This window comes from Chrysemys picta, chromosome 3, assembly GCF_011386835.1.
Source record: "Chrysemys picta bellii isolate R12L10 chromosome 3, ASM1138683v2, whole genome shotgun sequence".
Classification (NCBI taxonomy): Eukaryota; Metazoa; Chordata; order Testudines; family Emydidae; genus Chrysemys; species Chrysemys picta.
Genome location: NC_088793.1, coordinates 3,438,289 through 3,463,666, shown reverse-complemented (window position 1 = coordinate 3,463,666; position 25,378 = coordinate 3,438,289). Strand labels below are relative to the sequence as shown.

The following is a 25,378-nucleotide window of genomic DNA, read 5'->3' as shown; positions in this document are numbered from 1 at the left end:
CCTTATTTGGAGTCAGAGTTTTGCAATTTCCTGACGTTTGCTGTAAAGTATTTGTAAAAGGGATCGGTGCTGACAGTGCAAACCCCGTAAATGGGTGGGGGATGCCAGGGAGCTGCCAGAGTGCTTGACCTGGAAGGGTTGGGAAGCGGCCTGTCCTTGCTGCTGGGCGCATTCTTGGCTCCCTTTGGGATGGCTGAGAGTAGATCAGCAGGACTGTGACTGTGGGCCAGAAGCCCCCCGGGTTGTCTGCCCTGTCTGCATGCTGCCCACGCAGAACGCGGGCCCCCGGGACCGGGGATTGGGACTCCATGACTCTCCCATTTGCTGCTTGTGCCGTTGCCCGGCTGGGCTCTTCCCACTGAGTGCCTCTTGCCTCCGCAGGTTGGGCGGGCGCTGGCCATCGCGGCGCTGGACATGGCAGAATGTAACCCCTGGTCCCGGCTCATCATGTCTGAGCACAGCAGCCTCAACAACCTGCGAGCCTGGATGCTGAAGCACGTGCGCAACCTGAAGGGCATGGCTGCATTCTCCCGCAAGAAAGGCTCCAAGTAAGGCCCTGCCCGCATCTCCCCAGGCGGAGCGGGGAGGGGACCCTGGGATAGGGCTAGCAGTTCTGCTGAGTGATCAGCACAGCTCCCCAGGGCCCGTGAAAGGCAGGGAGTAGTGCCGCATGGCTGGGACTTTGTGCGAATTCCAGCGTTGTGTCCATGGGGCAGCCTCTGCCTGCAGCCAGACCCCGCCAGCAGGCTAGAGACTGCGCAGGACTGGGTACCCCTCGGAGTTAGTGCTGACATGGCGGAGAGAGGTGGGATGACTCTAAGCAGTGTGCAGAGGGGCTGTGCTACTGGAGGGCCCATCTTTCAGACCCGAGCAGCTTGCTCCCAGGGTCTGAAGGTCCCAGGGCCCTTGTCAGGAGTGGGGCCCTTCCCTCAGCATCCGAGCCAAGCTCCGGGGGGAGTGAGACCATTCATTCCCTGCACCTTTCTTTGCTGCCTTCCCAATCCCAGCAGCACGACACTTCCGGAGCCCACCCCTGTCAGACCCTGGGCTGGGACGTAGCACACTGCTCCAGAGGGAGAGCGGCTTCCTGACAGTCAAGCGACCCGCCCCGCCCCGCCCACTGGCAGATCTGTGAGATCATGGGGTGCCCTGCCCCGCTCAGAGCACTAGAAATGTGCACAGTGTTTTAGAAACAGGAAAGAAGATGAGTCCACTGCCCCGAGGAGCTGCCAGGAGTCCCCAGATGTGCACAGCGCCAATTGCATGGGTACTTTGAGCTCTGCACTGCAGTAAGCTCGGGGCTTCAGAGGGGCCAGTGCTTGCTGTCCCTCCCGAAAACCCCTTTTTTAAGTCCTCTGGAAGGGGAGCTGGTGTTTGCCGAGACGTACGCACAGGCCGTTTGGACAAGAGGCCTGAAATCGGGATGCCAGGAAAGAATGGCGTTTCAGCTTGGCCCTTCTCATGCTGCCAGTCGTGGGAGAGCAGATGGAGCGTGTCCTGCGCCAAGCTCGCGCAGCCGAGAGGTGTGGGTGAGGGAGCCAGCTGGGAGCCAAACTCTCACTGCCATTTTCCCTGTCCCCTCCAGCGGGCTGCCCGCCGTGAGCTCCGAGAATGCCCTCTCCCGGGCCAGGAGCTACAACCATGGCACCAGTGGGAGCAGCGGCAGCCAGCAGAACTCGCCCCAGATCAAAGCCTCACCCAGCTTCACCTTCAGCTGTAACAGGGCTGGTGGCCCCGCAGGCGGGAGTCAGAGCCCTCAGAAAGGCAGCCCGAGGGTCCTGGCACCGGTGAGAGGTAAGCTGGGCAGGGTGCCCCTCCTAGCTTTCATTCGGTACCTGTGGAGCTGCTGTGTCAGGCCGCGCCCCTGAAGGAAAGCCCTGCGCCAGCCTGTGCTTTGCTTGAACTTAATAAAAGTGGTTTGCCGTGGAGCAGTAGCTGCTTGTGAGGTGCTGCCTCCTGTGTCTTGAGCAACGCTCGGGGTGGCCAAGTGCAGTACGGAGCCTTGAGACTCCAGAGTCCAGCTGTAATGCTCCCTGCATTGCACATTGAGCTCTGCAGCTTCCCCCACCTTCAGTCGGCTCCCAGCCGGGAGCGTGGGCTGCCCTCTGGCCCCTGCAGCGGGTGGCTGGACACAGCTTGGTCAGCTGCTGCTCCTGAAGACGTAGGGACCGGTGGCTGCTGCAGTGGTGGGCTAGCTACCCAGCTAAATGGAGCCTTTCTGTGGCAGTTATTGTATTGTCCAAATCCCACAGCCTGGTAAATCCTAGAGCAGGACCCTAAGCCACGCAAAGAGGCCATGTTTTAACTGGATGCTGTGATGGGAAGTCAGCTCGAGACTGCAGCGTCTAGAGAAGCTGGCAGGGGGAGTTCCAGCTCCGTTCCCCAGCCATTGCTGCTCTCCCAAGCATTCCCATGTCCGAGGGGCGCTCGGCCGTAATACAAGTGCCTTCTTTGTTCCCAGGCTAAGTGCTGAGAAGCACTAGGAGTTGCAGTGTTTCCAGTGGTGTAGGGTGGATGACAGAGCCATGATATGTAACCAGGGGGGGAGCCCAAGCGATAGCCCACACAGGTGCTCAGCCTGGTTTACTGACCCCAAAACTAACAAGGCCCTTCCACAGACCTGCCTGGCTTGGGTGATTCTGGCCACTGGCCACCTAGAACCTCTCTGGACCACATCTTGGTCCTATGGTGCCCAGTCCAGCTATGGTGCCCTGACATGGAAAGCTACCCCTCCTAGCCAAAGCCCTAGCTGTGCCAGCACTTACTTCTCTGGCTTTGTCTCCCCTGCTACATACACTTCAGATGGGTTTAGAGCCACTGGCAGGCTGCTTGCCTGGCCACGGGCTGGAGACCACTAGGAAACCCCAGTGGGGTGCGGCTGCTGGCTGGCCGAGGGCATTCAGGACATGATCAGCCGGTATTCTGTCATTCCCCAGCCAACTCCACTAGGTGGGCCTGCTGCTCTGGACTGGTCCCAGTGGCTAGCAGCCAAGTGCAGGGCTTGGATGGGAATCTCTGCCCTGAAGCATGTCCCAAAGCCCCAGGGTGGCTAAGCTTGCCATGTCCTGCTGGGGCTGCAGTGTTCTCAGGGGCCAGGCATTGTCCATGGGACTCCACGGCTCATGGTACCAGATGCTGTTCTCCCGGAAGAGATTGTTGAATTCCCGACTGGCTTTGCTTCCTGCGCACTGCCTTCGTTTCACATGTAGCTTCGCCCCGTGCATCTGCTTTCCGGCTTTGGCAGCCTCCATGGGAACCCCATGGGAACAAATAAAAGGCTTGTGTCTCCATGGGCATGTTGTAATGTCTGTTTCTTCAGCTTTGCTTGTTTTGTCTGCCTCTGTCGGCAAAGCAACCCGCTGGCCTGCGGCTGCATGGCTAGAGTGAAACCAGGTCCTGTGCGGGCTGGGAACTGCCCTGGGACATCCCCGAGGCCAGATGCGTGAGAGCCTGGGGTTCTGGGGGAGTGAAGCTTAGGTAATACCCCAAGAATCCGTTCCCTGCGTATGCTTTGTGCACATCCTGGGCCTCGGAGGAGTGCGGGGTGGCCGGCTTGCTGCCTGAGTGGTTCGCTATGGCTGTGGCTGCACTGGCAGTTCATGGGAAGCCCTCCCAACTTGACCAGTGGTTGCAGTGTTGGGAATGGGAGTGCGGACAGGGCTTGGTGCAGGTGTAGTCCCCCCAGGAGCGGGGACACCAGAGGCCTTCCCACACTCGCACTCCACAGAGCTAGAGCAATAGTGGGCGATTGCCCAGAGCTTGCTGTGGACGTAAGTGGGGCCAGGAGACTCATGACTTACTAGTCTTTGCTCTAGAACTGGGGCCTGAAAGTACTACAAGTCCCAGCCTGCATCAGTGGGGATGAGTGGGGCACCCAGGCTCCTTTGCAGGTTGGGGCCTGAACAATGTAGGTCCTGCCTTTCTTACTCACCTTTCAAGCAAACCAACAGTCCTCACACTTCCGTAGTGTCCGGCCCCTCCTGGCATCTGGAAGCAGGGTCAGTTTTGTGGTGGGCTGGTGAGAAGGGAAACACTCCAGGAGAAACTGGGAAAGGAGGGTGCTCCTGCTGGCTCGGTAACAATCACTCCTCCCCTATGCTGTCATGCCCCTGGGGCTCTGTGACCCTAGGCTCCCCTTGCTGTGCCCTGGAGAGCATTTTACATAGAACCGACAGCAAACCCGGTCTGAAGGCTGGCTGCACTGAGCATACTGCTCTGAGCCTGGGATCGGGCGTCCTGTGCTGGCTTGCGCCTCTCGGGAAGTAACGTTCTGCTTTTGTGTTTGCGTGGCAGAGCCGTGCTTTCCCTGCCTCCCGAGCTTTCAGAGCCGTCTGCATTGAGTGAGGCGGGCAGGGGAGGGGGCCGGAGCAAGTGGAGCGCAGGAGTTGGCCTGAGGCTCGGTCCTCGAGCGCAGAGGAGCAGAGTACTCCGACCTGATAACATGCATTCCCCCCTCCCAGTGCTTCCCGGCCATGGATGCTAACAGAAGGGGGGTTAGCCCCGGGTACAGACTGGGGAGCGGTGTCCAGCCGTGCTGGCTGCTGCGGTGCCTCAGGGTGCGGTGTTAGACAAGCCAGGGCTGGCGACACCAGTGCCCACCTCTGCTGCCCCACTGGCACTGAGCCAGAGGGACTTGCCCCTATCAAGGCTGCCAGAGCCAGGGTCCTCATCGGCACATAGCTCGGCTTGAGTGCTGGGGTCGCTCCCCTGTGCGTGTGTGGGCTTGGTGGTGGCACCAGTGAATCCCGCACCAGCCAGGAGTGCCCGCCGCTCCCTCACCTGCTCTCTCAGCCTGTGTGAAATTGGGGGGCGAGGGGTGTTAATTTTTAAACAACGTCCCAGAAGCCCCATCATCCCCATGAGCAGCACCCCCCACAGGCAGGGTCTGCGCTGCTCCTGCTGCTAGACGTGGTGTTGGCAGGGCGGCATTGAGACACCTGGGACATGGATGTTTGCCTTGCTGCTGCCCGGGCACTTGGGGCCAGGAGTCCAACCCCAGGTTCTGCCTAGCACCTTTCAAGCTCCTATGCCATGCTGCGCCATGCCGCCGCCATCTCCTGCTCTGCTGTGGTCTTCCTTCCTTTCCCATCTGCGATGCCCTATTGGTCTCCTCCCACAGGTGTCCCCACAGCCTATCACCTGCCGCCCTTGGCCTGGAACACCTTCTAAGGGGAACTGCTCCAAGGAGCCCGCCCCCTTGCAGCAGGCATGTGTGCGCTTACAATCAAAGCCAGCGCCATCTCAGAGGCCACCGAGTGGAACCATCTGATCCTGGCTGGACCCCTGGCCTTTCTCCACACGCCCCGTTTGGAGGCTCTTGGCTGCAGGATCCTGTGTTCTACAGAGCACCTAGCACAATGAGAAATGACGAAACAAGTCACTGAGCTCAGAGGGCTTTCCCAGCGCCAGCCCTGCGTGTGGGCGCCAGTGCTTGGCAAACCCAGAAGCGATGGGTTCATTCTGCTCACTGAGCTGCATCCGTGGCAGCAAGAGTTGGTTTATACACCACCCCAGAGCCGGCTGGGTGCTGCGTGGACGCGCACGTGCCGTCCCTGCCCCAAAGGGCTGGTAACTTCACTGGGCAGCATACCAAGCCCAAGGACGGGGGATTGGGCACAAGAGCCCCTGGTTTCCAATGCGAGTCTCCTTCCTTGGCTGCTTTGCCCGTGTATCTGTATTCACACCGTGCAACGACTGTTCTTCCAGTAACGTCCCTAAGGGTGCTCTACATTGGGTGCACCCCCGGGCGCCTTTGACCAGAGACATTTGGCAGCAGTGCCCTTTGGTCCACACCTGCACCCTCGCTATCCTCAGGCCTCGGACTCAGGGTGGATGGGGCAGTGACGGAGGAACCACCCTCAGCTCCTTCTCAGCCAACACCTCAGCCGGAGAGACAGCAGCTTGAGGGGGCCACTGTGTAGCTAGTTTTCCCTTCGGGAACAGCTCCTCGTTTAGCGTTTCTTGTTTCTGGTTGTAGTTAGTGCTTTTAACTTTGGCTAGTTAGAGTAGTTTTTAGTAACTTTGTTGGGGGGGGGACTTCTTGTCCCCCCTCACCCCATTGGGGCCTTTCCCGCCTTTGAAGGAGTCTGTCTCCTCATGGCTAAATGCCCTGGATTTAAACGTTGCCTCAGATGGTGGGATTCACTCTCTCTATCTGCTGCTTAGGACACACTTGTGTCCCAGCTAAGTGTGAGATTTTTTTGAGGATTTAAGAGTAGGATTAGAAAAAACAGGAAGATTAAGTTTAGTCTTCTCATGATGGAGCACTGCCTTCTGCCTGCCTCACACCTGGGCCCTGATCTCCTCCCTTCCCACCCCCATACAGTGGTCTTGCAGCGAGGACAGCGCCTGTCGACCTCTGCAGCCCACTCACCCACCAGACCTTTGAGGGGGTTAGCACCAGGACTTCCAGGAAGAGGAGCTCCAGATCCCATCACAGAGAACTCGGTGCCAAGAAGCCTGTATCACCACAGAGATCTGCGTTTCCAGAGACCTCACATCCCAAAACGGGTACCACTGAGGTTCCAAATTCTCCAGGTACAGAGATTTCAGGTACTTTTAAGTCCCACCGTACCCAGCATTACTTGGTATTGCCCAGGCATGATCGTGGTGCAAGGGATTCTAAGGACTCTGCATCAAAGAAATTGGTACCGAAGGCGGATCCTGCTTCCATGTTATCTACAGTACCCAAGTCGACATTGCAAACTGATCAACTGGTGCCGTCAATGCCAGCATCATCCTTGGTACCACCATTTCCCACTGCAGAGCTTCGCCAGGTTTCTGTGCAGATTCACTGGTACCACATGCATTTCAGGTTCTCCAGGGACTTGTTTGTGTCAGATGAACCCACCTCCTTCCTACTAACGGGTACACAGAGACTCTTGGTACCGGAACGTTGTCTGTCACTGCATCATTCTCTGGCACCACCTTGTTCCCAGGTACCCACTAGAAAGGACAAGCAACCTGCCTTAACACCAGCCCTTCTGCTCCTCCCATGGACTATGAGCAGGCTAGCGCCTCTGACTATGGTTTCCATGTGAGGTTCACTTAGTTCCCAGCCCAGAGCTGCCTCTCCTGACATCTTTTCTGAGAGAGAAACTCCAAGACACAGGCAGACTGCGGTCACTCCACATTCCTCCTGATATGATCAACCCTGGAGGCCCCTCTTTTTCCTTATGGCCCCCCTCAGTTGCTGTTTTGGGACTCAAGGGGGGCTTATCGGCAACAATTCTCCAGAGTGGCCAGCTACACTGGAGATGACCACCAAAGGAGTGATCACCCGTTCCTCCACATCAGTCTCTCCACCTCAGAGGAAGCTACACCAAAAACTAACCTCTCCTGCTCGCTCTGCATACACAGATTATTGTCAGCAGTTCCAGGAGCTTATGAAGAGGATCTGACTCCCTCCAGGTCCCCTTGGAGGAGGTCCATGAGACCCACCATGAACTTTGAGACGTTCTCTGTACTGCCACTTTGAGTCCAGTAGCTTTGCCTGTAAGCAAGGCTTTACTTGAACTTCCCAAAACAATCTGGCAGACCCTGGCCACCATACCTCCAACTGGTAAAAGGGCAGATCATTTTCCTGATAAAGGTTCTGAATTTCTGCCAACCATCCCCCGGCACCTAATTCCTTGGTCGTTGATGCTGTGAATGAGCGTAGTAGGCAACCGCACAAGGTAGCCAAGGCCTCAATCCAGCTCCAGAACTGTTATGGTCTCCATCAGAACTGGATAGAGACCCTAAGGATTGGGACAATTTACCGGACCCAACTCCATCAGTTCTGAAGAAAAGGAGGCTAAATTTAAAACATCTCAGGTGGTTCTTCGGCCAATTCGCAGCATGCAGATGCAAGACCTAAAGACTTAAGACCCCTGGATCTTTCAGAGGATACTGATCCGAAAAAGAGGCCATTGGATCGAATCATAGCAGCTCAACCTCATATTATCATAGTTACAGCGCATGTTGATCCGGACCTGCATCATATACTGGGTCCAACCGCATGACATTGTTCTCCTGATAAGAGACTGAGATGATGTTGAGCAGGAGAGCTCTCCAGGGTCCCTGCTACCACCGCCTTACATTCCACCTGGCTCATCAAGAAAGACCATATCACCACTCTCTGTATTTCAGATCCCTACTTCAGTTATCTTCCCTATTGTTTCAGTATCTGATCCAGGATTGAATCAGCAGGTGTTGAGCTCACCCTGACACATCTAAGACTCAATCTTCTAGTGTGAAACAGTCTCCCTCATCAAATGAACACTCTTGGACATCCTATGTGTCAAACCAGTAATGTAATGCCAGATTTGGGTAATTGGCAAGACTGGCCCATGCCACCATGGATGTCTTGGCCAACCTGTTTATTAATAGCAGTCGAGAGAACCTGATTCTTTGGTTCCAGAACAACTTCCACCTGAACCTATGGATCTGAGGTGTCCAGATCCAAGACACCCAGATCCGACAGCCAGGGAACATTGCCCTACCTTAATGCAAGACATTGTCTCTGATGTAGGGTGCCAGGAAAGGTCTCCTTGGGATGACTTCCAACAAGAAGTCGTGGAACTAGAAAATGGTTCGTTTCCAAATGAGAATGCCGGTGTAGCTGCAGCAGCATCTCCTTCTAAGGACGTAATTCAGTTCCATGGGCCTGTGGACAGGACGGCATCAACTTGAAAATCCCCATCAGTAGCTTTGGAAGAAACCACCTATCCAGTGTTTGATGTTTTGGACTCTACTGCAAAGAGGAAAGTCTCCTTGCCTGTGTTAAAAGATCTTCGGCAACCAGCAAAATCTCTCTAGTCCAGTCTGTCTTCATGTCAATCAGTTTCAAAACAGGCTGACAGATTGTATTAGATCACATATGAAGGATTCTCCTGCTTTCACCCATCACCTCCCTCTCGTTTCTTGTTGTAACAGCAGCAGTTCAAAAATGTAGGTCAGGTCTTCAACATTCTACCCCTTATGACAAAGAGGGGGAAAAGTTGGATTTTCTACAGAGAGAATTGTTTTCTTTGGCTTCCTTAAACATGCATGTGGCCAGTTATCAAGCAATTGTGGCCACAGGTATTTTCACTTATGGGAGATGATATCAGTCTTCACCAAGATTCTTCCAGGGGATCAGAAAAAGTTAACAGCAGCTCTCAATAAAAAGAGCCAAGACTAAAGCGTGCCATCAGGCATTTGATGTCTCCTACACCACCTCAACGTCTGTAGCATCAGCAGTAGCTCTCCATAGGCATGCATGACTATGGTCATCCTCTCTTCCAATGGAAACAAAATCTAAATAGAGGATCTGCCCTTTGAAGGGGTGGGACATTTTAGTGTGAAAACTGATGAGCTGTTGGAAAAGACACACTCCACTGCGAGATCTCTGAGATTACTGCCTCATTATAGAAGGAAAGCACCTCTGCCTGTGTTCCTGTGTCACAGGAAATACTTTCCTTCCTCTTTGGCTTATAATCAAAAGAGACAACCACACTATCAGCAGTACCACCACCACCGCCAAAGGTCCTCTCCACCACAGAAGAGGAAGAAATCCTACAAGCCTCAGATGAGGACAAAACACCTCAGCCGTATCCTCTCTGCCTAATGTCAGGCCGCAGTTTGACATGAAGATTGAGAGCTTCGCTTTCAGACCATCCTACCCCCATTACTGGAGACTTGTCCCATTTCTGCACTGCATGGACAACTGTCGCCTCCAACGGATGGGTAAAGAAAAGTGATACTATCCAGTTCAAATCCCTTCCTCGATGCAGATCTCCCCTCCCCACCCTTTTCAGGGCCCCTTCCCAGGAGAGGTTATTGAGGCCATAAATACAAGCTCTGTCGCAAGCAGGAGCTATAGAAGAAGTATGATTAACTTCCAGAAACAAAGGGCTGTACTCCCGATACTTTCTAATCCCAAAGAAGAATGGAGGGCTCAGAACAGTTCTTGATCTCAGAGCTTTAAACAGACACCTTAGGAAGAGTCCGTTCCGGATGCTAACCCTGGTTGTGATTATTCCTTCCCTGTCTACTCTGGTTTGGTTTGCCGCTCTCGATCTCAAAGATGCATATTTCCTTAAGACCCTCCCATTGCAAATACCTACCTTTTACCCTTGGTCTAGAGCACCACGCCCAGAGTTCATACCCAGCGTCTGGCCCCAGCAGCAGTATATCTGAGCCAACAAGGGATTTTCATCTTCCCTTACATAGACGATTGGCCCCAAGGGTTCCATCTGAGGAAGAATTCGGGAAAGCTGTTCTGTTTGGTTCCCCACATGCTGTATTCGCCATATCGACTGCAGCTGGCAGCAATGCAGCAACTCACCTCCAATGATGCTTTCTGAGCTTGGCCAGAGCCAGACTTGGTTCTCTTGAATTGCACTTGTTGATACAAAAGTTCTTCTTTCCGGCATTGGAAAGATTACCTTGGTTTTCCTGCGTTCCTTGTCAGGGGTTTCCAAGTGTTGTTTCAGTTTGTTAGGTGTCATGGTGTCGCTAGACAGCACCATGGGGTGTAGCAGGCATTTCTGGCCTTTCTTCGTTCTTGACCAAAACACTGGTGAAGCCATGATCAAAGAAAGCCCGTCAAGTTTGTGAGCACATTTCTTGGATTCTTGTCTTTCGTTCCTAACTGCATCACTAGACTCTCCGCTGGAGGCTGAAGCAGATCCTTTGCATAAAAATGAGCTGACTGGGTCCCTTACCATAATAGTTCACTGTTAAGCGAGTGAGGCCAGGACATAGGAAGGCCCTGTGTGGCAGTGACTCGCAGTGGTTCTCTTTCCGTGCGCGCCAACAGGGACGCAAGAAGATATGGGCCCTGCCTGAAGGAGCTGACAAACCACTGCAGATTCCCCTCTGAGGAGAGGCCAGCACAGGCTCCTCCCAGCTCCAGCAGAGAGGATTCCCACAGCTAAGGCTCTTCTGCATTCAAGCCCCTCCGCTGGATGCTTGCACAGCTGGAATGGTGCAAATGGCCCAACTGGCATCTGCAGAGCCAGTGTGTCTGGAACTGCTCCACAAACGCTGCGCCAGGAGGCTGCCAACATGGTGGCCTCCGCCCAGCGCAGCCTTACCTGTACAGTGTGTGCAAGATCACACTGGGCAGAGGCTGCTATTTTGTAGCTCAGCATTGCCGCCCCCTGGCATGGCATTTGTGGAGCTGGTCCAGATACATTCAGGGGCTGACAGCATCATCTCTCAGGCCCATTGGACCTGCTTCCCCGTATGCTTACGGCACAACCCCATTTGGGGCCACAAGCCACAGTTTGGGAGCCTATGTCTTACAACATAAGAACGTCCACACTGGGTCAGACCAGTGGTCCACCTATCCCAGTATTCTGTCTTCTGACAACGGCCAGTGCCAGGCGCTTCACAGGGAATGAACAGAACAGAGCAATTATCTAGTGATCCAACCCGTCATCCATTCCCAGCTTCTAACCATCAGAGGTTTAGGGTCACCCAAAGCGTGGGGTTGCATCCCTACCCATCTTGGCTAATAGCCATCGATGGGCCTATTCTCAATGAATTGATCTAGTTCTTTTTTGAATCCAGTTATACTTTTGGCCTTCACAACATCCTCTGGCAAGGAGTTCCACAGGTTGACTGTGCATTGTGTGAAGGAATTCTTCCTTTTGTTTGTTTTAAACCTGCTGCCTATTCATTTCATTGGGTGACCCCTAGTTCTTGTGTTATGAGGAGTAAATAACACTTCCTTATCTACTTTCTCCACACCAGTCATGATTTTATAGACCTTGGTCATATCCCCCCTTAGTCGTCTCTTCTCCAAATTAAATTATTACAAACAAACAAGTAAAAGCTGCACTTCTAAGAATAAAATCTAATTTAACAAACTAGAGTCTTTTGCCCCAAGTCAGGTTTTCACCTAGATTCAGTTTATAGAGACTTTGAACCTCCACTTTTTACAGATGCACCGCTCGGGCCTCTTCTGTCTGCCCAGTAGTGGATGCCAAAATGACTTTCTGTCATTGTTTATATCTTCCAAAGATTCAGGAAGGTTTCCTGGAGCTGCAGCTTCCATTCCCCATGAAAGTGTTAAGTGTCCATCCCCCATTCTGGTTTGCCTGATGGCTTTGTCTACCTTGCATGTAAATGTACCTTCATTGTCTCTGCCTGGCGACCAGGCTGGTCAGACAAGGAGCTGCATATCCCTTTGGCTTAGGCGGACTGGGGTTCCTGGCCTGCTTGCCAGACGCATTTTAAGAACTGAATTCTAGCATCTATTTCTAATTTTTTTACACACCCTAGACATACACACATGATGATTTTTGGGACCAGAGTGTCACCAGTTTGTGTATGCCTTACATCACGCCTTTCAGATACCGATGGACGTAGTGAGTGTGCCAGGCCTCACAAGCTGCTGCCACAGTAGTGAACTGCCAGTGGGACTCTGTGGTAACACCCCGCCACCCTCACGCACACACCGTTTTCTGTAACGAAAAGGTATCTTCCAACCCCATCCCCAGACTTGGATGTCAATCAGGGCCTCATTCACCAGCACTTCACACTTCAGGAGAGCGTTAGCTTTTTATTTGGACAAGACTAAACCCTGCCGGGTGTGTTCCAGGCAGACAGAATTAGAGGGGCCCCCATTTCTCCTCAGAGACTCTCCAAGCGCATTTCCGGTTGGATCCTCTCGACAGTGCGCAGTGTGGGCGACGCCTGAAGTGGAGCGCACCGCGGGACGTGGCTCGAAAAGGCGAAGTTACTTACACCACCCAGGCCTGGTGTTCTGGAAGATTTGTCCCTACAGGTGCTCCGCCACCCACCCTCCGTCCCGTCTGCTTCATCTCGTCTCGGCGGGACGTTGTGGTTACAAAGGAAGTGAGAGGGTGGTTTGTCTGACACTGCCCCGTCCCCCAGGCTGGTGTCTATGTGCACCGGCCGTGCAGCACCCAGAGGGGCAGACATCTCAAAGAGCTTGTTTCCACCGTCCCGGTTCTGGCAGAATGGGGCAGGGCAGCAGAGAGTCACTGGCTAGCCTAGCCCGAGCCAGGGGGCGGGAGGGCGAGGGCCATGGCTGACGAGAGCGGGCACAGACACGCCAAGCAGCGTTTGTAGGAATCTTGCATGTTTTTAACTTTCACAAAGGTTCCAGTTTCTGGTTTTGGCGGGGGGGGGAAAGGGAAACTTTTGGCCAAAATGAAAGTTTTTCATAGAAGATTTTTGCTTTGGTCAAACAGCCCTTTTTTTGTTTCCACCTGCCTGGCTGAGGCTGTGGTAGGAACTGCTGGGCAGGGTTGTTCAGCACAAGGCAGCTGTGTTTCCCGGCCTGGCTGACTCCCTTCCCCTTCCAGCTGTGCTTTCGGCCGCAGCTTGCTGTCCCCGCTCCTGCCTGGTCCCCGCGCAGAGCCAGCTCCGGGCTGGGTGGTGCATGAGCAGAAAGGGGGCCAGCTCCTCACCTCGGAGACACTGTTCCCAGCTCTGCTGCTGCAGAAATAACCCCAGCCGTCTCCCCTCCAGCATGCTACCCACGCAGGGGCTTGCTGCCAGGCCAGCTGTTCCCCCGTTACACCCCTGCTGCCAGCTCCATTTCATTCCCAGTGCCCCCCCCCCCAGCTGTGGCACTGGAATGGGGCAGCAGAAACGTGCCCAAAAGCACCAAGTGGGGTTGGGGCCCTTTTGTATGACCTGCCCCAAGACTCACCAGCGCAAGAGGCAGCGACTGCAGATCGGGGCCAGGGTGGGCCCTGCCAGCAAGTGAGCCAGTCACTGCTGGGCCCTGTGCTCGCGGCAGCCTGAGGGTCACAGGAGACGTCAAATGGCGGCCTGATGCCATGGCGTTTGGGAAGAGTTTAACCACACTACCTTGGCCTGGTTCCTACTTGATCATTAAACTGTCACCCTAAAATTCCCTCGCCGCTTGTTGTTCACTTCCTGTCCTAAATTGCTGGGGGGGGGGGTTGCCATGTGCTGCTTAGCAGCTGCTGTGTTCCTCCCCAGAGGTGGCTGGTGACCGTTCCGGGCTGTGGCGTGTTGTGTATGGGAGACCTGTGTGCTCAGTGCTGCGCTCTCCCCTGAGGCCTCGTGGGCTGGAAGACACATCAGCCCCCCGGCAGCTGCAGAGCGGGGAGAGAGCTGGAGGGGGGCTTGTCGTGCCGGTTCTCTGCCATCCTAGGCGGGCTGCCTTGAGCTGACTGAATGGCCCGGCCTGGTGCTCCAGTCAGGCTCCGAGCTAGACGTGTCTAGGCATGCCTGCGGCTCTGGCTCCCGCGGGAGCTGGGGGGCTGCAGATCCGGCCCCTCCTGTTTCAGAGCCTGGCTCCAGCACCCAGGTGTGGCGGCCTGGCCGTGCTTTGAGTGCCTCGTGGGAGTGGTGCCCTGGGCAGGTCATGGGGAATTGGTGCCCTTGCCAGGGCCATCTGGAGTCAGGTGACAGCCGGACCTGGCTACAGATTGTCCTGTCCCTGGGGGTCCCCAGGGGGCCACTTGCGCCTTCTGCTCTTGGACCCAGCTCGCACGGTGCCCCCCCAGTTTGGAGGGGCTGGTGTCAGGCAGAGCCTGCAGCAGGGAGGTGGGTCGCTCTGCCTCTGCGCTTGGCAGGCTCCTCCGCCTGGCAGGGGACATAGGGCACTGTGTGTGGGGAGGGGGTGAGCAACACCGCCAGCCCCTTCCTGAACTTCCTTTTCAAACTCCCTCCTCCCCAGAGCCCCGCGTGCAGGACAAACGGCGCCAGCAGCACCTGACTCTGCTGCGAGCAGCGACCAGCAGCATCCAGCCACCAGCGCCTCTCCCTCCCTGTGCCAGGCGTCTGTCCCAGCCGCCGCCGCCCGCCAGCCTGCGCCCCTGCTCCCTGCCAGCCTCCCTCAGCCTGTCAGGTTTGTGTCTGCTCCACCCCCGGCCTCTCCACGCTCAGCCCGTCTCTCCAGGCCAGGGCCCAGGCCTTAGGCGAGAGGCTCCCCCTTCCCGGGGAGGGCCAAGCTAGCCTGGCAGCAGTGCTGGCAGAGGGAGGCCTGGACATGGAGCTCACGGAGCGAGCGTTGCATCCTGCTGTGTGGGGCCGGTCCTGGTGCCCCAGGGGTCCTTCCTGTTCCACGTGCCCCCCCCCGTGCATATCAGTGTGTCTGCGCTCAGACAGTTCTTGCCAGCCCAGGCCTGTCTCCAGGCGGGTCGCTTGGTTACTGTGCCTCTGTCCTAGTGCCTGGCCGCTCCCCAGCGAGGCCTGCGTGGGACGGCAGCGGGCGGCTCCCATTGTGCTCCAGTGCTGGGCTGTGGCTGTCCCCAGGCCCTGTGGTGCAGGCTCCTCCCGGCTCCCTCAGGTAGCTGGATATGCCACCTACGCTAACAGGGCCAGAACCAGCCCGGCAAGGCAGCGCAGGACTCAAGGCGATGGCCAGCATGGCAGGAGAGGCGGGGCCCTGACTGAAATAGCCTCGTTGTAACCCCACTCCAGTGGCCTGGGGCGCGCAGCGTGTTCTGAGCCGCTGCTACCCCCAGAGAGCAGAGCAGCCTGTGACCCTCCCCACGTCCTGCGGGCCAGGGCAGGGGCAGTGCAGGCAGACGCTGCTCTGGGGCCGAGGCATGGGGGGAAGCGGGGGTGCTCCGGCATTGCAGGCAGGGACGTGCCCAAGGAGGCGCCAGACCTGGCTTTGCCGCCACAGGGCGTGGAGGGAGCTGGGACCCTGGAGCTCCTGCAGCGGAGCCCAACTGGGCCCTGGCTGCCTGTTCTTCCCTCGCAGTCTGCCTTGCCCGGCCTCCTGGGGCCATGGGAGGGTCAGTGTGGCTGCCCCGGGGCACGGTTGTACTCTGCTGTGGGGGTGATACGCCGCTGCCAGGCCTGGGCCAGGCTTCCTCGCGTTCCTGTATTAGCCGCCCCAGTGGGAGGAATAAAGATTTTCCAAAGCTGGCGTCTCTGGACTCTCCTTAGGCGCCGACTCGTGGGTGCTCCAAAATTTGGTGGGTGGGTGCAGCTCCCCGCCCCGACCCCAACTCACCTCCGCTCCACCTCCTCCCCTGAAGGCGCTGCCCTGCTCTGCTTCTCCACACACACACCCCGCTTCCCGCGAATCAGCTGTTCGCACGGGAAGCCTGGGGCGGAGAAGCAAGCGGTGGTGCACTCAGGCCCGGGGAGGTGGAGCAGAGGTGAGCCCCCCCCCGCAAAAAAAAGCAAGGGGGCGCGGCTGGAGGAGTGAGGCGCGGGAGGGGGGCGGTGCGGCACGGCCAGAGGAGCCAAGGGGGGGCAGCACGGCACAGCCGGAGGACCAAGGGGGTGGGGCGCAGCATGGCTGCAGCGCGGCTGGAGGAGCCATGGGCGGGTGCAGACGCAGGAGCGAGGGGGAACGCGCGCAGCACGGCCGCAGTGTGGCTGGAGGAGCCAAGGGAGGGGGGCGCGTGGTCAGAGGAGCCAGCCAAGGTGGGGCGCCTTTTTTTATGTGTTTGCTCCCCCTGCTCTTAGAACCTGGCTACGCTACTGCCGCTCAGGCCTGGATTCTGCGAGCTTTCCGCCTCCCTTTGAACTCCCAAGAACTGGTCACCCATCACACACTCGCAGCAGAGCTCAGCATAGCCCGCTTTCCCTGCGCACACGTACCACCGCTGCCCTCTGCCCGCACGGTACCATGGAGGTACAGCCAGCGACGCCCACAAGCACTCCTCCTGCAGCGTGCCCTTCCGGTGCCGGGACTGACGGGGTTCAGCTCTCTTTCGTTTGTCACCTAGGGACCTCGCCCACGGGCAGTAAGGCCGGGGCTCTGGTGATCACCAGCCGTGGACTTCAGGCAGCCGAGCACGGCCGGGAAGAGCCGAAGACCCCCTATGGCATGGCGCTGGTGCAGGTAACGCTCGGAGCTGGGAAGAACGTGGAAACCAACCTGGCTGCTACCCCCTGAAGCCTCTAAGCCAGCCCCTCCCTGCCCCTTGTGGTCACATGCCTGCTCTCTTGGATCCCCCCACCAGCCCCCTTTGAGGTGGGTCTCCTGCCATGGGAGTTGGGAGCCAGCCCCCTAACGGGCCCATTAGCTCACCCGGTCTCAGCCCGTCTGTCCCCGGCCAGGGCTGTCCGAACCCCTTCCCTGTGCTGAGCCAGGAACTCGCCCGCCAGAGCCTCTGGCAGCTGCCGGCAGAGACCAGGAGAGTCTGGGGCCCCTGCAGCGCGCGGGAATTGATGGGGTGGGGGTGGGGTTTGCACAGATTACAGCTCTGATGATGGGCGGCCTGGGAGAGGCCGGGCCCCCGTGGGGAGGCCTGGGAGAGGTCGGGCCCCCACCTATAGCAGAGAGGGGTGCATGGGGCAGCATTTCCAAAGGGAAATGGTTTGGAATTGACATTTTCCTCTGTAACTCTGCTCCTCTCCACCCTTCCAGCCAGCCCCCACGCTGGCTGTCCTGCTGCGGGGCCGGGCCGGGGGTGGGGCTGGGCCGGCGAGGAAGGTGCTGACCGTCACGTGAGTTGCTGGGTGGCTCTGCTGGCCCCATGCTCCCCTGGGAGAGGCTGAGGGTCGCCCACCCCCAGGGCTCTGGGTTCCAGCTCCACCCAGTGACTAGATTCCTCCCTGGGCTGAGTACAGCTCCCGCTGGGTCCCTGGATTCCCATCAGCCCCTACGGGCTCCACTCTGCACTCGCTGTCCGTGCTGTGTGCACAGGGGAGGCTCGGCTGGGTGGGGGCCCCAGGCTTGGAGCTGCCCTGGAAGCCAAGGGATGGGGGGTGGCCCCCTCATGCTGCAGGTGGCCAGAGCCCCAGGGGATGGGCAGGGAGCCCAGCGTGGTGCTTGGCTGCTGTCACCCCATCTCCAAGCGGCTGGGCTGGGCTTGGGCTGGATCTTGCCCCCCCCCCCCCAGCCCGCTCCAATCGGCTCCTGTCTTTCTGCTTAGAACCTTCCGAAGAGGCTGAGCACCAGGAAAGTCCTAGAACCACCCAGGTACCGTGTCCCCCGCGCTGGGGGAGGGCACTGGAGGGCCATGCCCCGGGGGAGGGGGACTCCGGGCAGCTCCCTGACCACAACGCCCCACAGCCTCCCGGAGCCCCAGTCCCACCAAGCGCTGGCCAGGCAGGGTGTTCCCAGCTCTGGCTCCCTGGTGTCTCACTCTGCCCCTCGGGGCACGTGGGAGCCCATCAGACTACCTGAGGCTATTTGCCAGGCTGGGCAGGGGTGGTGTCCCTAGTCTCTGTTTGCCAGGAGCTGGGAGCGGGCGACAGGGGCTGGATCACTGGATGATTCCCTGTTCTGTTCATTCCCTCTGGGCCCCTGGCACTGGCCACTGTCGGCAGACGGGATACTGGGCTAGATGGACCCTTGGTCTGACCCAGCCTGGCCAGTCTTGTGTTCTGTCTTGCCCTGAGGGATGAGCAAGGGGGGGCTTTGGGAAATGCTGTGCTGGGGATCCAGACAGGCCCTTCCATTGCAGGCACTTCCTGTGGTGTGAGAGAAAGCGCTGGAGCCCCTGGGGCTGCACGGACCTCCCATCCCCAGGGCCCAGCACCTGCCCTGCCTCGGACCCTGCAGCGCTCTGTGGGCAGGCCCATGGTGTGCCCCGGGGGCTGCAGCTACTCCTGTAACGCACCCTGGGCTTGGCCCTCTGCCCCCTCCTGCCGTTGTGGATGCGGGAGCCAGGCTAGGGCGTGCGGCTGGAGGAGGGGACCCAGCCCCACTGACTGTCAGGGGGCTGCCTGGGGAGCCCTTCCTTGGCTAACATGCCCCTGCTGGCCACCTGCTCCGGCAGTCACTGCCCTGCGGCCTCAGCCCAAGGGGCTGGAGGGGTGGGACTAGGTGCAACCAGGAGCAGTGAACACTGTTGTCCCCGTGCTGCCGGGCAGGGCCTGGCCAGCAGCTGGTACCAGCCTCAGGAGCTGGGAACCTGCCTGCAGTGCTCCGGTGCATCCACCCCCGGCCCTGTTGCGTTTTCTGGGGCCCAGGGGGAGCAGCTGCAGAATCCGGTATGTGGCTCCCAGGGGGACACAGCCCCTTCCCAGCCTGCTGCGCGTGCCCCCTGGGGAGGGACTCAGACCCCTCCCCCAACACACAGCCGGCTAGCTCTGCTCCAAGGGGACGCAGCCGAGCGCTGTGCTACCCCGAGGGAGGGGACGTGGCTCTAGTGGGTGGGATTCAGATCAGGTCCATTGGACCCTCCTTGGCAAGATGCCACAGTGTTTAAATGGCGGCTGCCCCAACCGCTGTCCATTTTGGGGCCCCCGAGGAGCCCCGCAAGCCAGCTCCTGTCACGGCGTGCGCCTTTGCTTTCGTCCTGCGGCCAGGCCCAGCTCTGGGGGTCGCAGTGAGCCTGGACTGAGCCCCTCACTCCCAGCACTGGGAGGGCAGAGTAGAGCAGCTTTGCTGGCACCCTCTGCTCCAGCCAGGCCAGGCGCGAGGGGCACAGAACCGCGGAGAGAGGGGACGTGACAGCTCCCGGCCCTGGCGCTCCTGCTGTAAGCACTGCCTCTGGTTCTCTGCAGCCTGGGGCCGCTGCGCCCCAGCAGGATCCCCATCCGCAAGAAGGCACCAGCATGCGCCCCGAGTTTGCTGGGGCTCGGCAGCGAGAGCACCTCAGCCCTCAAGGTCTGGAAATACACCCCCGCTGGAGCCCTGGCCCAAAGGTCTCTGCCAGGTAGGGCAGGTTCATCCATGTGCCCTGCCACAGGTGGGGCCCCCAGACTAGCTGCCAGGCGTCTGCTGGGCCGTGCTGCCTCTGGGGCTAGAAGCCAGGTGGCTGCACTCTTCAGTGCAGGCCGTCAGCTGGGCCCCCTTCCAGCCCCGTACCTGGGGGTGGGGGCCATTGCGTGATGCCACTCACAGGCCTGGGCACCGAAGCAGGAGCAGCTCAGGCAGCACCTGGGCAAGCTTCCTTCTCCTGAGCCAGCGCCACCCCCCCTGGGGGCAGTCAGCCTGCCTGGGAACCCAGCCCCTGTGCCCAGCCCCACGGAGCTACTGGCACTGGGAGGTGGGGCGGGTGGGGCTGCTGACACTCCGGCTCTGTTCCTCTGCAGCGTTCCCAGAGGACACCGCATCACTCAGCGTGGGGATGCAGACAACAGAGCCGCTCTTCATCTGCGACGACCCCGAGGGCCTGCTCAGCGAGGTACCGGGCCCCACGGATGTTGGGAGGGGGCTGGGGAACCCACCCCAAGCAGGGCCCGTGTCTCCAATGCTGCCCCCCTGCTCCCGGGGCAGGCAGCCCTGGCACCAGAGCTGCAGCGTGGCCCTGTCCTCGCGGGCTTGGGGAGAGCACTCTGGCGGGTGGCCATGCTCTGAGCTGTGCTGGCTTCTCCGGCTGGCACCGCTCTGGGCGAGCACATGGCCTGCCACAGAGCCCCTCTGCCAGCCCCTAAGCCTGTTCTTCTCTGTTGCAGCATCTGCCAAGCCGGGCCCCCGACTCGCCCCCGCTCAGCTCCTACCACAAGATCCTGTCCTTCTGCACTGAAGCCTGAGAGCAGCCACCGGCTCCAGCCTTCGCCTGTCTGCACTCGCCTCCGTCTCCAGCTGGGTGCAGCCCCTGCCCCCGCGCTGCCCTGCTGCAGGGGACGTCGGGCTGAGCCGAGCAGCGTCCCCACCCTGCCCAGGGCTTGCTCTGCCTCCCGTTGCAAACCAAAGCTGTTATGGAGGGAGAGTCTCCACCCAGCACCTCCCTGCCCGGCCATTGCTGGAGCAGCCTGAGCAGAGGGGGGCACTGCTGGTCTCCCCAGCTAGTCCCAGAGCCCTGTGCAGGTCCCCGCTAACCTCCAGCCAGCTGGCTGATTTGGGTCACAAGCTTGGGGGTGCCAACAGCAGCCATGGTGCCAGGGGCTGGAGATGGGGGTGATGCCTGGGGAGCCGCTGCAGACACCATCACTCTGCGTGTCTCCCTGGGCAGTGGGGAGAGTTGGGCAGGGCTAGGCGCTGGCTCAGGCTGCTGCACTAGCCCCTAGGCTGGGGTGCAGGAGAATCAACCCGGGGCAAAGGGCTTTCTAGCAGGGGGCCAGCTGGTGCCAGGGAGGCACAGCCCTTCTCCCCGTCCACTAAGCCAAAGCTCCCATGGTGTGTCTCAGAACCTGGCCCGTGGGCAGCTCCCTCCTGCCACAGTGAGGCCTTGGGGGGCCGTGGCCTCCTGGGATGGTGTCTCCCCACAGTAGCTGTCCTGCTTCAGGGATTGGCCCCTGCCCCACACCCAGCAGGGCTGTGGAGGCAACTTGAGGGAGTGTCCGTGGGCGTGTCCTCGGGCAGAACCTCAGTGGGCTCCAGGGTCCCAGGCCGGGTATCTCCAGTCAGGGCACACCCCACGGGAACAGCTTGTAACCGGGGCAGGCTCTTGCTAAGGCTACTTCATGAGCAGAACCAAGTCAGGCCCCGGAGCTGCAGGTCGGTTCCCATCCCCGTGCCTGGGCCCCAGGCTAGCAGCTTTGGCCAGCCCCGCCCTGTTAAGCACAACCCCGTGTGGGCAGGGCTGGAGCAGCCCTGCAGCCAGCCACCAAGGCAGAGCCATTCTCCTGCTGCTGCAGTCGGTCGCTGCCTCCCACTCGGCCGAGCCGCTAGAGTTGTTCATGGGTTTGAAGCTATTTTTATGAGATCGGGTTTGTCTTGTAACGTGTTTCTATTAAAGTTTGTTTGGAAGAAATGTCCCCTGAGCTCTGTAGTCTGGGGCAGGCCTCTAAAGTGGGCCAGGAGCCCGCCGCGCCCAGAGCGGCAGCGAGGGGGCTGCTGGTACAGGAAGGCAGCGACTGGGGAGGCCTAAAGACAAGGCTGGACTGATGGAGGAAGGGCAAGAGAGCCAAGGGCCAGCTTAGCCCCCTCGGAGAAGGGGTTAATGCAGCCTGCATGCTGTGCCCACCAGCACCGCCCGGCTGGCAGGAGCCACCACTTCCCTCAGAGCCTCTGCCGGGGCAGGCAGCTTCCTGGCTGCCAGCGGGCCAAGCTCTGCCCAGCCGGGGAGTGGGACGGGAGCCCAGACTGTCAGGGACCCTTCCCAGCAGGGAGGCTGCGGGGGCTTGTACAGCACAGCAGGGCCCCCGGCTGGCAAAGGCTGCAGGAGCTCTGTGCGAGCCCCCCCTCGCCCATGGGACCAGGCAGGAATCGCATACACACAGCTCTGAGGCCTAACACCCGCAGAGAGTGGCAAGCAGTGAGCGAGAGCCTGCGGGGGACTGAACATGAGCTGCCAGTGCAGCCCTGGGGGCCATGAACAGGGGCATCTTGAGTAGGAAGCGAGAGGTTATTTTCCTTCTGTATTTCCTCTGCTGGGCTCCTGGGTCTGGTTCTGATGGTCACAATGCAAGCAGGATGCTGGTACATTGGCGAGGGGGCAGAGAAGAGCCATGAGATTGCTTAACGGGTTAGAAAACAGGCCTTACAGTGACAGATCGAGCTCCCTAAAGAGATTGAAGGCTCCCAGGCTGTAAGTACCTCTGCTAGTCGAAGAGCCAGTTCTCAGAGGAGGGCTAACTCCAGGCAGTCGCTGGAAGTTGAAGCTAGGCAGCTTCAGACTGGAAATCAGGTGTTAATTATTAACAGGGAGGGTAATTATCCACTGGAAGAATCCCCCCAGGGCTGTGGGAGATGCTCCATCTACCAACTCTGCTCTGGATAATTATTGGGGGGGCCGTGCCAGGCAGGGGTCAGAGCAGATGATCACTGTGGTCCCTTCTGGCCTGGGGATCAACCTGGTGCAAGTCACCGGGAGACCTTCCTCAAACACCTGCCTCTTCCCCGGGGCTGTGAACATGGGGAGATGGGGGTGGTGCCAATGCCTTCCCTGGCCCACCCCTTGTTGTGATTGGAGCAGGAGTCTAACCTGGGCTCCCAGCTGAAAGGCTCCTCCACTCCTAGCAGCACGCTCTCTGCCCCACAGGTAGGGCTCTGCTGGCACCGGAGTGACACCGAGGCGCCCGCACACGGAGGTTCCAGCCATTTATTTGTGTCCAGTGGGTTTGTCTGCACAAAGCTACAGTGGGGTGCGCCGTAGAGCCACGCTGCGGGGCCTGGCGCGGCTGTCAGCTCTGCTTCTGGCCATGGCAGGCCGTGCTCCAGCCTCTGTCAGGGCAAACAAGGACAAACAGCTCAGGGTACAAGGGCGAGTTGGGAGGGGAGCCGGCGCTAATGCCAAGGGGACCAGTCCCCACCTGCAGCCTCCCCCCCCCCCCCTTTACACGGTTCGACTGCTGCATCTGAACGACCCCCGGGCAGGCCCTGCCGCTCACAGGCCAGAACGCGCTGCCAGGGAAACCAGCTACAGCCAGACCCACGGGCCAGCTAGGGGAGGGGGCATCTTGCTAGGGTGACCAGACAGCAAGTGTGAAAAATCGGGACAGTGGGTGGGGGGTAATAGGAGCCTATGTAAGAAAAAGACCCCAAAACCAGGACTGTCCCTATAAAATCGGAACATCTGGTCACCCTACATCTTGCTCACTTCTGTACATGAGCCAGCCCACCCAGAGAGCACCATGCTCACGGGAGACGTCACCAGCCACGCGGTGCCTGTGCCACGAGAGACTGAGACCCCACCCCCGCTCTGAGCGCCCAGCGGTGTCTGTGCCAATGGGGGCCAAGTGCCCAGCCACTGTCTCCCGGGGCTGCGGTGCCCAGGTGCCAAAGCCGCGGGCCGGGCGTTACCTGCGGGGCAGCCCCTCACTCCTGCTTCTTGGGGTTGTTGACAGCCACGTAGTGGTAGAGCACCACGAGCAGGAAGAGCGACACGCCCAGCATGTTGGCGAAGATGGCGAGCTGCACGTCGGTGATCATCCTGTGGAGAGCGGGACGGGTCAGCGGGGACGGGGAGGGACCCGGCTGGGGGATCCCGGGGGAGAGGGGGGGTCACTGGGGGGGAGGGGGGAAGGGCCAGGGGGTCCCAGGGATGGGGGGGCTCTTGGAGGTGGGTGAGGGTCCCGGGGAGGATCCCGGGCTCAGAGGGGTCCCAGGGGGAGGGGCCGGGGGAGTCCCGGGGCGGAGGGGGGGGCCGGGGCTGATAGGGGTCCCGCGTTGAGAGGGAGGGTCCCGGGGTGGAGGGACGGTCCCGGGGATGGGGGGGTCCCGAGGTGGGGGCCAGGACGGATGGGGGGAGGGGCCGGGGGGGTCCCGTGGTGGGAGCCGGGGCTGAGAGGGATCCCGCGTTGGGAGGGAGGGTCCCGGGGATGGGGGGGGAAACCGGGGGCGTCCCGGGGCTGATAGGGGTCCCGTGGTGGGTCCCGGGGCGGATGGGGGGAGGGGCCGGGGGGGTCCCGTGGTGGGGGCCGGGGCGGATGGGGGGAGGGGCCGGGGGGGTCCCGGGGTGGGGGCCGGGAGGGAGGGGGCCGGGGGGGTTCCGGGGCGGATGGGGGGGGAGGGGCCGGGGCTGATAGGGGTCCCGTGGTGGGGGGAGGGGCCGGGGGGGTCCCTGGGCGGAGGGGGGGCCGGGACTGATAGGGGTCCCGTGGTGGGTCCCGGGGCGGATGGGGGGAGGGGCCGGGGGGGTCCCGTGGTGGGGGCCGGGGCGGATGGGGGGAGGGGCCGGGGGGGTCCCGGGGTGGGGGCCGGGAGGGAGGGGCCGGGGGGGTTCCGGGGCGGATGGGGGGGGAGGGGCCGGGGCTGATAGGGGTCCCGTGGTGGGGGGAGGGGCCGGGGGGGTCCCTGGGCGGAGGGGGGGCCGGGACTGATAGGGGTCCCGTGGTGGGTCCCGGGGCGGATGGGGGGAGGGGCCGGGGGGGGTCCCGTGGTGGGGGCCGGGGCGGATGGGGGGAGGGGTCGGGGGGGTCCCGTGGTGGGGGCCGGGGGGGTTCCGGGGCGGATGGGGGGGGAGGGGCCGGGGCTGATAGGGGTCCCGTGGGTGGGGGGGGAGGGGCCGGGGGGGGTCCCGGGGCGGAGGGGGGGCCGGGACTGATAGGGGTCCGTGGTGGGTCCCGGGGCGGATGGGGGGAGGGGCCGGGGGGGGTCCCGGGGTGGCCCCGCCCCACTCACGCGGAGGTAGCGGCTCTGAGGCTCCCCGGACACGTCTCTCCAGCGGCTGCCCGACTTCCGGCCGCGGCGCGGTGCATTGTGGGGTGGGGACGCTCTGTCCGCGGGAGGCTCCCGAGGCGCAGCGCCCCCTGGGGCGGGGGAGGGGCCTAGGCAGCGGCTGCCCCCGACCTGCCCCCCCCCCGGTCTGTCATGATGGGCGGGGCCAGAACCGAGCAAGTCCCGCGCCCCCGCCCCGCCCCCGCCCCGCGAGCCGAGACCGTTTACATGGGAACCGGGAAGGGCCGAGCGCCCCCTGGGGGGGGGGGGCGCTGCAGGGCCGCCCCCGGGATTGCTGGTGCCTCGGGGGGTTCTCACACTGCGGCCCCTGGGCCCGACTGGCTCGTGACCACACCCCCCCCTTGCCCCAGGCCTGTTATAACCCCGTGTCACTGCCTGACGCGCTGCAATGGGCGGGACTGGCCCTGGAGAGACACGTCTGATTGGACAGAACGATGCAAATAATACAATTGTTTTAATTGGCCAACGTTTGATTGGAAATGT

General features: G+C 60.3%; 2 protein-coding genes across 26 annotated transcripts in view; one reads left to right on the top strand and one right to left on the bottom strand.

The window, feature by feature from the left end:
* AGBL5 (AGBL carboxypeptidase 5) overlaps positions 1 to 21,527 on the top strand; it is a 43,416-nt gene extending 21,889 nt beyond the window's left edge. For 4 of the 25 annotated variants that reach the window (XM_065587383.1, XM_065587385.1, XM_065587396.1 and 1 more), the window contains exons 11-17: positions 382 to 548; positions 1,586 to 1,794; positions 14,651 to 14,821; positions 16,662 to 16,777; positions 17,814 to 17,860; positions 19,924 to 20,015; positions 20,287 to 21,527. In XM_065587383.1, the coding sequence (XP_065443455.1) occupies positions 382 to 548; positions 1,586 to 1,794; positions 14,651 to 14,821; positions 16,662 to 16,777; positions 17,814 to 17,860; positions 19,924 to 20,015; positions 20,287 to 20,357 (873 nt within the window). In that variant the 3' untranslated portion in view covers positions 20,358 to 21,527. Of the gene's footprint in view, positions 1 to 381; positions 549 to 1,585; positions 1,795 to 14,650; positions 14,822 to 16,398; positions 16,568 to 16,661; positions 16,910 to 17,813; positions 17,861 to 19,392; positions 19,545 to 19,923; positions 20,016 to 20,286 lie in introns of all 25 variants that reach the window. The other 21 variants (XM_065587378.1, XM_065587379.1, XM_065587392.1 and 18 more) reach the window with 13 other exon arrangements.
* Positions 21,528 to 22,802: 1,275 nt separating this feature from the next.
* OST4 (oligosaccharyltransferase complex subunit 4, non-catalytic) lies at positions 22,803 to 24,997 on the bottom strand. The gene is made up of 3 exons (XM_065587397.1): positions 24,839 to 24,997; positions 23,519 to 23,648; positions 22,803 to 22,939 (listed from the first exon to the last, which is right to left on the bottom strand). The coding sequence occupies exons 1-2, from the start codon at positions 24,913 to 24,915 to the stop codon at positions 23,534 to 23,536; spliced, it is 192 nt and encodes a 63-aa protein (XP_065443469.1). The 5' UTR covers positions 24,916 to 24,997; the 3' UTR covers positions 22,803 to 22,939; positions 23,519 to 23,533.
* Positions 24,998 to 25,378: the final 381 nt, after the last annotated feature.